At 37.6% G+C, this 12,097-nt stretch overlaps 1 protein-coding gene across 1 annotated transcript; it reads right to left on the reverse strand.

Moving 5' to 3' along the window:
* Positions 1 to 3,752: 3,752 nt before the first annotated feature.
* On the reverse strand, positions 3,753 to 8,426 carry LOC133999277 (alpha-2,8-sialyltransferase 8F-like). The gene is made up of 7 exons (XM_062438465.1): positions 8,335 to 8,426; positions 6,854 to 6,928; positions 6,590 to 6,664; positions 6,132 to 6,276; positions 4,514 to 4,626; positions 4,299 to 4,391; positions 3,753 to 4,212 (listed from the first exon to the last, which is right to left on the reverse strand). The coding sequence occupies exons 1-7, from the start codon at positions 8,424 to 8,426 to the stop codon at positions 3,753 to 3,755; spliced, it is 1,053 nt and encodes a 350-aa protein (XP_062294449.1).
* Positions 8,427 to 12,097: the final 3,671 nt, after the last annotated feature.

The raw sequence follows: 12,097 nt of genomic DNA on the forward strand, positions 1-12,097 counted from the left end.
ACGACTAGTAATACTAATGTTGTTCCTCATCCTTCTTTAACCTTTGAGACATGCCCAATTTTTTTTTTCTCATGTGTTCTTCTCACCGTCTTTGAGAGACAAACGTGAAGTATACTATAAACTTTCTACGTCGTCACTAAAGGTTAGCGGACCAGTGAACTCCAGCAGTAACAAACTAGACTAGCTGACCAACACACACTGCAGTAATAAACAACTTAAATCAGCTCTGAGGTGAAGAATATAACTGTCTCACCTCAACAACCCTGCGCCCGCTCAGAGTGCTGGACAGTGATGTCTTTATTAATTTATTAATGAATTGATGCAGTTACCTTTTGGCTGCGGATGATTTATTCTACCTACCAAAGATTCACAAATTTGAAATCCCTTTAAGAATCATGTTTTTAATTATATTACATACATTTATTAATTTTTTTACTACGATCTGACCTACGTACTGTATTTCTTTCTTCTCATTTATCTTCATGGCTGACAATAAAAATCCTTTAAGATATTAACCAGGCCTCTCGCTATCTCTGCACAACATCCTGTATTGATCAGGTTTCCTCTAACTGTACGGACAGCTTCCTGACAAAAAATGACAAAGAAAGAAACTTATCTGAAACTTCTTATCATTATTAACTCTGACAGGAACTTGACACTGACACTGACAAAGCTGGATAAACATTGTTGTCCCCGTTGACTTTGAGCTATTACCTATATGTAAATTGATACAAAGACACTGCAGTGACATTGTTTTAGTGCTTTACAGCCAGACCACGCAGCTCTTGATGCTGATTAATGTGTATGGTGTGACTGTCTGTACATGAGTAGTGAGAATGCAGATAAGAAGAAGTCATTTGTTTAAGTCAGGTGTATATGATACTGGGTTATAAAGCAATCCAGGAGTTGAACAATAACCAGATGAACATTTCATCAGTAAATTCCCTCAGCTCTTATGGTGGAAACCTTGACTGACTCACAACATTACACAGACGGTAAGGGGTCTGGGTGTAATCTTTTATGCCATCTTTTTGACTTGAAAATTATACATACTTTTATCTACTCTTGGCTGGACTACGGTGTCACACTTAATTCGGGAAAGAGTCAGGGCTCCCTCCATTGGTCAAAAAGAGCTGGTGCTTGTCTAATTGTATATGTGTAGGGGGGTGAGCACTCCCTACACTGGCTCCCAGTAAGCTTCAGTGTTGACTTTAACATTTTATAACCCACCTTTAAGGCATTAAGCGGCCTTGCCCCTAGTTACATATCTGATTTATTAATCTAAAGCCATCCCCTAACTCCACCCCTGCTTCTATTTTGTACATTTGCCATATTCAATATGCGATACGGGGCGTTTTTTCTAGTTTGTAAAATGCAAATATGTTAGTTAAGCACATGCATTGCAATTTACCAAATCCAAAGGTAATTTTGGTGATGGTGACTGTGTCTATGTATGATATGTTTGAAGGGAATCGGCTAGGTTCAGCTTTCTGCTCGTCCAAATTCTCCATTAAGACATGCAAAACCCTCATTTAAATACTGCTGTCTGCACCTGTTGTCATTTATGCAGTTATTCTTAGTTGATCACCAAACCTGCCATCTGTTGCACTGCAAACGCAATTTATTACCCTTTATTTGGGCTCTTCTTAAATCAGACCCTGTGAGTTCAGTAATAAAAGATGAAAGAAAGTCAATCCATGTCTTATATTTACATACATTTAATAAGTACAGATCTTTTATCAAATCAGATTAATAAGACAGTAAAAAAAATAGTGAAAACAGTGAAATAGTTTCATTACAAAAATAAGATATTGCAAAGATATCCATGGACACACATTCACGGAAAACTGCTTCCACTTCATGAAACAACTTTACTTATGATATAATAAGAAATAAATTAGTATACACAATGATGGATTCTAAAGGTACATTATAGAATTGAGATTTTGGTGCTAAAAACAGTACAGGATTGTTTTGTTTCCTATGAGATAGTTTGATGATTTTTGCCCTTCAACACACAATGCCATTAAAATCTTCACAAAGCTTCACCACATAAGAAGAAAGTGATGCTAATAATGTGATTATAATTCATTAAGAGCAGCCTTACAAGTGGAGAGATTGATAGATCTATATATGACCTGCGTTTCTCTTCTGTTTTTGTGGTTTAAAGGAATAGGCTGAAATGACGAGGAATGTGGTTATTTGTTGTCAAATAGCTGCACAGTGAGATGAGAAGATGTCAGATTCATCTGTGTGGGGGAAACTGCTGGTCTAATGCTATGAACAGTGAAAAACATACAATCCAAGTAGGTGTCAAAATCTTATACCGGCACACATATATACTTCAAACCAACAAGTATATTAAATCACGCCTCCATCTGGTTAGACAAATGACAAACTTATAACTTCACTGATAAATATTTATTTACATTCACCTTGTGTCATTCACAAAACAAAACAAAAACACACACACACACACACAGACACACACACACACAATTGTAAAGTCACATTATTTAGTTTGGTCATTTACAGCTTGTATAATTATAAATATGTATGACAAAAAAAAAACACTGCAAAACATTAACCTTTTCATGCATAGTGTTCACTGCAGTGGACAGCTATTCGAAAGCTGTTTTCTTACTTATGAAAGGATTTTGATGGCATAGTTCCATCCATCCATCTATATCCATTAACATTCATGTACCACTAATACATTCAATAACCTAAACTTCTTTCCCGGAGTTGTCTGTGCTTTCTCGTCTCACAGGTGATCTGGGCCTGTGGACGTCGGGATGACAGATTCCAGTCCCGGACCTACTAGCTTCATTGATGATTTTCAATGTGCTCCTATCCTTCCTCTCTCTCCTCTCTACCCCAACCGGTCGAGGCAGATGGCGAAGTGCGTGCTCATGTGGGAATGTTGGGTCTCTTTAAAATTAAACCTGACGAGTTTAGACCTGCTCTATGTGTAAAGTGCCTTGAGTTGTGATTTGGCGCTATATAAATAAAGACTGATTGAGATTGATTGATAGTGGACACTAGTACGTCATCCCATACATCACCAAAAAAAGTGCAGTAATTATTTTGGTTGTAGATCAGTTGATTTATGTTATTTTAATGTAATAATATATCATTTGGTGAAAGAAAAAAATAATTTCAAATGTTTTTTTTCATGCCTTAAGAGAACTGAAAAAAATAGTGAAACAATCCTGACTGAGGTTATCATAATTCATGCATGAAAGGGTTAAAATTATGAGAGTGAAAGGTAACATTCCCAGTTGCGGAAGACACCTCCCAAAGCCTGCATGCAAACGTTGTGAGAAATGTGTAAACTTGCCATCTTCATGTAAAGGAGGAAACTGAATTATTTAAATTGCATTCAGTTGATCTAAACCATACCCATGGTCAATCAAATGTCTGTCATTAGTTAAACGTTTTTTTTAACATTGGCACAGTGATGGAGATCCCCCCCACCAAGTCTTCACAAAGGGATTCCCAGTTAAATCAATATAACTCCATCAAGACACCAGCTGAGACATTTGCAGTAATAAATACAGTTGTAGATACAATATAGGACTGTGTCTCATCATTGGTGCATTTTGATTTCTGTGCAAATGTCTTGGTTGACTGTAAGTTCAAACATCCACCATGCTTGGATGAAAAACTTCATGAGTGACTGGCTTCATCCAGAGGCACCGTGCCTCTGAGCTGTCAGCTCTCCCCAAGTCTGGAAACTACTTTTCACGTGGTCAGCAATTTTCCAGATGAAGCTTGAGCACACCTTCACTGTGCAGCTGCAACAAGATGTCAAACTCAGCCGGCATGGCGTGTACACGCGAAACCTTCATGTCATCGTAGTAGTGATTAGACAGGGGATAATAATCATATGGGTGATTACCGAAGGGCCAGAACCCATACAGTTCCACATTGTCACAGATTTCCAGTGCTAAGCTTGTCATGATGAAGCCAGTGCTGAGACGTCCTGATTTCAGGCCCTCATCTCTCCAGAAGACAGAAAGATTCCGAAGGTACTCAGGGTTGAAGAAGACGGGTTGAGCAGGGCTATCAGAGTCCTCAATTGTGTAGGCGGCCCGCAGGGACACAGCAGTATTGAAGACAAAGGTAAAGGCAGGAAGGACAAGCAAAGCGTTCCCGTAGGTTTGTAGACTCTCCACAAATGGACGGCGACGATTCATTAGAGACTCATACCTGGGGAAAAAACAGCAGATATGAAGCAGCAAGAGATGTGGAATATTACTAGGAGATAATCAAATGAGAATCATCCTTTTGCTTACTTCGTTAGGAGAATGCTTGGGTTTGCTGTCACTAGATCAGTCTTGATGCCCACGTGTTCCTCATAGCCATCTTTCAAAGGTGGTAGATTGCATCTGAAAAAAACAACAAAGAATATACAGAAATGTTTGTATGGAATTGTAGTAGAGATGAGCGTAATTGTGTTGATTAAACTGTAATCAGTTATTCAATTAACTACACTGGACACCTGTCTCACCTCATAACAAACTGAGCTGAATCGATGCTCTTTCCACACCTGCTGTCAGTCAAGATACCGCCGTTCCCAACAAGAGCACATCTGTCCAATCTTTTAGTCTCAAAAGGATGCTCCTGGATTCAACAAGCAATGAATTTCTATTAGTCATTAAACAAAATAAAGACATAGTACACACTATTTAGGACATACTGTTCATTGAAGACAAAAAGACATCTTGAGGAAGGGGCAGCTTTACACTTATTTTATTGAAGTTTATTCAGTAAAGATTCAGCAGCAGGACAACACCACAACTGTTTCACCTAACCCTCTCTTCTCCTTCTGCTCTCGTAACTTCGTAGGGTCCTGAGGTGGTCAGTGCTGCCCTGGTGCTACAGTGGACTTCATGTAAGCTTCCCCACAATGCAATCAGCAAGCAGAACCATGCTCATCAGTCATTTGCTCTTAATAAATAATTTTTAACGTATCTTGTTGATGGTGTGGTCCTTGCCAGTGAAATTATTTTTTATTGATATTAGGGTTCATGAAGTAGATGAGCTGAAATTGGCCCCTGAACCAGCCTGGCTCAGGGGCCTCTGGACAGGGACCGATGAGCTTCCAGGCGTTCCTCTGAGCAGCCGCCTCCACAACTGAGGTCTTGATCCAACTCACCACCAGGTGGTGATCACTTAAACTTTATATTGACAGTTTTATTCTGTTGTTCTTTTTATTGACTTTTGCTGTTTTATTGTTTCATTGATGATCTATTTTGTTTTAAAGCTAGTGCAATAAATATCTGAACTGAGCTGAGAGGCAAACATTTATGAGCTTTCCAGAAGATTTTGGTGTACAGTATATTATGATTTCAAAGGAATGATAAGAACTCTTTTCCAGAGAACAAATAAACATTTTAAATGACTTCCCCCTCAACTATGTTACTGTTTACTTTCCTTTGAGGACTCAGTGTATTTGGAGATACACGACCAGATATAAAAAAAAGTTGCAGTTCTACCACCTATTCAAAAGTTTGATTAAAAGCTAATCAACTATGTAATTACGGCCTCTAATTACAGTTGTTTTGTACAAATATGTGTACTGTGTTGTTTGTTTAATTGTTTTAGTGCAATTCTTTGTGTGTATGTTTTAATTGTGAACTGCCAAGGAATTGCAGTAAAGTAAAAGTAAAGCTACAGGCTCATGTCATGATTAAAAGTTGTCATTTGTCATCTTGGATTGGTTATCACGCTTAAAAAAACTTGGCGACTTAATAGTAGTAAATAATGAGCTCTTACTGTTGATCTACACAGTTGATCAGGAACAACACAGTATGTCAATTCACAGATATTTATTTATTACCTAATCATTTATTATCATAAACTATGTTGGCCGTGAATTATTAATTCCACAAACAGTTACTCTTTATTCTTACAACTGTAAAATATATGTTCTTAAATGTGTGTTAAGCTGTATGTTGAAGTCAAATTATATGAAACATATGACATCATTTAACTACAGATCAATAGTTGCCCCATTCAAAGGTGGAAAGTGAAACAGTCATTGAGGAATAACATTTGAGGAACAATCAAGACACCAAGCAAGCCGCTGGTGTCATGGTAATATTCATGAATGATGAGCAGCATACCTTTGCAAAGACTTTGAAAATTTCCCGGGAAACCTTAAGAGTCTTCTTCCCGTCACCGTCGTACACAAGCTCTGATCCAATCGGAGTGTTTTCCTGGGTGATGATGGCCGTGTCGAAGCCATTGCACTGACCTCTGAGCCGTGATCTGGGGAACCACAAGGACTTGTAATCTTTACACTAATAGTAAGCTTCATAATTAGCTAAATAAGAAGTGTGCGAAATGACAGTTAGGTAATAATTTGTGGTTATGAATTTAAAAATGTGAACAATTTCACTTCCATAACTTGGGCCGTTGGTGAAGACCGTCTGCAATCATAAATCACATGGCCAATTGAATGGTTACTTGGAGGACATTTGCCAGTCAGGTTCCTCTATTTTAATGCACATTTTTATTTTTATTTTACTTCTCCTTACATCTAGTTATTGTTGTTTCTATTAACAAAAATAAATATATTTACCTCAATTTAAGGGAATTTTCCTCTTGCTTCTTCCAGGTTTGAGAGTAACGCTGTTTTACTTTGTCGATGACCTTCCTGTGACACACACACACACACACACACACACACACACACACACACACACAGTCAGATGTATATTCACTGGTGGGGACATGATTTAAATTTATGAAGGCATAAACAAAAAGGTTACTAAAAGATCCCCTGCAGACATTACTTGGAACAATAATGTGGGTTTAAGGAGAAATCATCTGTGCTTGCTCTCACCTGCAGCCTTTACAAACATCACTCAGCTTGCCGAGACCTCTCTTTGGACGAGGTGGCTTATAAAATTCAGGGTCACTGTAAAAACACAAATTATGATGAGAAAAATGCAGAAAACAGATCATCAAAGGAATTCTGGGCTACATTTCCTTGGTGTCATGACTCTTGTTGGTGTCAACAAAGAAGAAACTCCTGTTCTAAAAGTGCAACAGAGTTTGATGTCATGTAGGTATTTCATTATTTTCATTTTTTACATTTTATTTTTATTGACAGAAAAATAGAAAATATAGAATTCTGACAATAAATTAACAAACAAGTGAACCCTTCCACCTCTGCCCTCCAGTAAAAAGTGCTAATTTGAACCTTTTAACCTGCCCCTCAAACAGTAGCAGTCATAAACGTTATCACTATTCTTCTATTGTCTATACTTACTGTACTAACAACACATAATACTGCAGAGCAGCACTAATAGAAGAGGAACACAATTTACGTAACTACATTTTTTATTTTGCAGTCTAAAAGCTATCTTTTCAAAGTTAAATCATTTCAATGGTGAAATGTGGCGAATGTTGGGTAATCATACCTGTACCATTAACTGCTCTTGGATCAAAGAGCAGAAACGGCCTGCTAGCCAGCCTTTATATCTACATTTCATCTACGACATCTTGTTTTATCACACTGTAAAGCACTTTGAGTTGACTTTCTATCCGAAATGTGCCATAAAAATAAAGTTGCCTATGACTGTATGGCATTCTAGCAGCTTGACAGGCAATTAAACTACTTCTTCTTCTTCCTGTTTTAAGTTTCTGACAACAAGAGCTAAGATAACATGAATGAAATATCTGCCTTCCCATTAGCAGCAGATCTGCATTGTAAAACTCACTCTGTAGGACAATAGGTCTAGAATGTGGTTGTTCCTGGTCCAGCCTGTCCAATTTCATGTTCAGTGACTTTGTATATTTTATTGTACGAATATTGCATACTTTAGAAAAACTTTGAAATTAACATACTTTAACATACTTTTAATGTACGCATTAAAAACATATGTAGAAATGTATATTACCACTTTGTAATGGGGGCATAAATGCCACCTCAGTAATGCATGACTCACTTTACTTCATGTGTGCATGTACAATAAATGCAGCTCAAAGGGCAACATCTTTGTGCAGCATCACCGTAGTCAAGTGGTTACACACACCTACCCTGGCTAGAGTCCAGCAAGGGACCTTTGTTGCATGTCAAACCCACTTCTCTCTCCCCTTGTTTCCTGTTGGCCTCTCTGCCACCAACTGTCCAATAAAGGCAAAAAAAAAACGTCCCCCAAAAATGCTTTTTTGTTCTACCAAAACAAAACTAATTAACTTGTCATTTATTCAGTCTTAAATGACATTTTCCACATTTCTTTGCTAGAAACTTTACTTTTAAGAATGAGTAGTATTGTGAAATAAATCATGGCATTAAAGCATAGTTACAGCAACACTTACTTGTCGAGCCAGTACCAGGTGACAGTGGTCAGCAATGTCCCCAAACAGAGGATGATGAAGATCCAAGAGACATGTGAATTCTCTGCCCCCATGCCTCTCCTTTCCTATTAACTTCACCGTCTTGTACCCCTACCTGCATTACTTCACTTAAATCACACATCTGTTATCTACTGTCTTTCACTCATTCTTTCCTGGCAGTGACTCTCACACACACACACTATCTCTGAAAGGTGATCATTTCTTGCCTCTGTGCTTTCTTCTGTTTCCTTAAACACACCCTTGCCCCACCGTCCTTTTATCAGTTTGACGTAAGTGTTTCTCTTTCTCCTTAAGACAGTTAACATGCCACCTCCGCTATCAGCCCATACTTGTACCTTGATCAGGCAAATCCTATCTCTATCTGCACTCCCCTCTCTTCCTGTTTGTGTCCAGGTCAGTTGAGTTCAATCCTTTTGTTGCTGCATATCAGGAGTAGAGGTAAGGGGTGGCTTCTGAGGCAGCAGCCCTCAATGTGTTATCAAAAGCCCTGAATATATATATATTTTTAAATCTGGTTGATAAATAAATCACGACTAGTAATACTAATGTTGTTCCTCATCCTTCTTTAACCTTTGAGACATGCCCAATTTTTTTTTTCTCATGTGTTCTTCTCACCGTCTTTGAGAGACAAACGTGAAGTATACTATAAACTTTCTACGTCGTCACTAAAGGTTAGCGGACCAGTGAACTCCAGCAGTAACAAACTAGACTAGCTGACCAACACACACTGCAGTAATAAACAACTTAAATCAGCTCTGAGGTGAAGAATATAACTGTCTCACCTCAACAACCCTGCGCCCGCTCAGAGTGTTGGACAGTGATGTCTTTATTAATTTATTAATGAATTGATGCAGTTACCTTTTGGCTGCGGATGATTTATTCTACCTACCAAAGATTCACAAATTTGAAATCCCTTTAAGAATCATGTTTTTAATTATATTACATACATTTATTAATTTTTTTACTACGATCTGACCTACGTACTGTATTTCTTTCTTCTCATTTATCTTCATGGCTGACAATAAAAATCCTTTAAGATATTAACCAGGCCTCTCGCTATCTCTGCACAACATCCTGTATTGATCAGGTTTCCTCTAACTGTACGGACAGCTTCCTGACAAAAAATGACAAAGAAAGAAACTTATCTGAAACTTCTTATCATTATTAACTCTGACAGGAACTTGACACTGACACTGACAAAGCTGGATAAACATTGTTGTCCCCGTTGACTTTGAGCTATTACCTATATGTAAATTGATACAAAGACACTGCAGTGACATTGTTTTAGTGCTTTACAGCCAGACCACGCAGCTCTTGATGCTGATTAATGTGTATGGTGTGACTGTCTGTACATGAGTAGTGAGAATGCAGATAAGAAGAAGTCATTTGTTTAAGTCAGGTGTATATGATACTGGGTTATAAAGCAATCCAGGAGTTGAACAATAACCAGATGAACATTTCATCAGTAAATTCCCTCAGCTCTTATGGTGGAAACCTTGACTGACTCACAACATTACACAGACGGTAAGGGGTCTGGGTGTAATCTTTTATGCCATCTTTTTGACTTGAAAATTATACATACTTTTATCTACTCTTGGCTGGACTACGGTGTCACACTTAATTCGGGAAAGAGTCAGGGCTCCCTCCATTGGTCAAAAAGAGCTGGTGCTTGTCTAATTGTATATGTGTAGGGGGGTGAGCACTCCCTACACTGGCTCCCAGTAAGCTTCAGTGTTGACTTTAACATTTTATAACCCACCTTTAAGGCATTAAGCGGCCTTGCCCCTAGTTACATATCTGATTTATTAATCTAAAGCCATCCCCTAACTCCACCCCTGCTTCTATTTTGTACATTTGCCATATTCAATATGCGATACGGGGCGTTTTTTCTAGTTTGTAAAATGCAAATATGTTAGTTAAGCACATGCATTGCAATTTACCAAATCCAAAGGTAATTTTGGTGATGGTGACTGTGTCTATGTATGATATGTTTGAAGGGAATCGGCTAGGTTCAGCTTTCTGCTCGTCCAAATTCTCCATTAAGACATGCAAAACCCTCATTTAAATACTGCTGTCTGCACCAGTTGTCATTTATGCAGTTATTCTTAGTTGATCACCAAACCTGCAATCTGTTGCACTGCAAACGCAATTTATTACCCTTTATTTGGGCTCTTCTTAAATCAGACCCTGTGAGTTCAGTAATAAAAGATGAAAGAAAGTCAATCCATGTCTTATATTTACATACATTTAATAAGTACAGATCTTTTATCAAATCAGATTAATAAGACAGTAAAAAAAATAGTGAAAACAGTGAAATAGTTTCATTACAAAAATAAGATATTGCAAAGACATCCATGGACACACATTCACGGAAAACTGCTTCCACTTCATGAAACAACTTTACTTATGATATAATAAGAAATAAATTAGTATACACAATGATGGATTCTAAAGGTACATTATAGAATTGAGATTTTGGTGCTAAAAACAGTACAGGATTGTTTTGTTTCCTATGAGATAGTTTGATGATTTTTGCCCTTCAACACACAATGCCATTAAAATCTTCACAAAGCTTCACCACATAAGAAGAAAGTGATGCTAATAATGTGATTATAATTCATTAAGAGCAGCCTTACAAGTGGAGAGATTGATAGATCTATATATGACCTGCGTTTCTCTTCTGTTTTTGTGGTTTAAAGGAATAGGCTGAAATGACGAGGAATGTGGTTATTTGTTGTCAAATAGCTGCACAGTGAGATGAGAAGATATCAGATTCATCTGTGTGGGGGAAACTGCTGGTCTAGTGCTATGAACAGTGAAAAACATACAATCCAAGTAGGTGTCAAAATCTTATACCGGCACACATATATACTTCAAACCAACAAGTATATTAAATCACGCCTCCATCTGGTTAGACAAATGACAAACTTATAACTTCACTGATAAATATTTATTTACATTCACCTTGTGTCATTCACAAAACAAAACAAAAACACACACACACACACACAGACACACACACACACAATTGTAAAGTCACATTATTTAGTTTGGTCATTTACAGCTTGTATAATTATAAATATGTATGACAAAAAAAAAACACTGCAAAACATTAACCTTTTCATGCATAGTGTTCACTGCAGTGGACAGCTATTCGAAAGCTGTTTTCTTACTTATGAAAGGATTTTGATGGCATAGTTCCATCCATCCATCTATATCCATTAACATTCATGTACCACTAATACATTCAATAACCTAAACTTCTTTCCCGGAGTTGTCTGTGCTTTCTCGTCTCACAGGTGATCTGGGCCTGTGAACGTCGGGATGACAGATTCCAGTCCCGGACCTACTAGCTTCATTGATGATTTTCAATGTGCTCCTATCCTTCCTCTCTCTCCTCTCTACCCCAACCGGTCGAGGCAGATGGCGAAGTGCGTGCTCATGTGGGAATGTTGGGTCTCTTTAAAATTAAACCTGACGAGTTTAGACCTGCTCTATGTGTAAAGTGCCTTGAGTTGTGATTTGGCGCTATATAAATAAAGACTGATTGAGATTGATTGATAGTGGACACTAGTACGTCATCCCATACATCACCAAAAAAAGTGCAGTAATTATTTTGGTTGTAGATCAGTTGATTTATGTTATTTTAATGTAATAATATATCATTTGGTGAAAGAAAAAAATAATTTCAAATGTTTTTTTTCATGCCTTAAGAGAACTGAAA

This window comes from Scomber scombrus, chromosome 18 (assembly GCF_963691925.1).
Source record: "Scomber scombrus chromosome 18, fScoSco1.1, whole genome shotgun sequence".
In the NCBI taxonomy this organism is placed as follows: domain Eukaryota; kingdom Metazoa; phylum Chordata; class Actinopteri; order Scombriformes; family Scombridae; genus Scomber; species Scomber scombrus.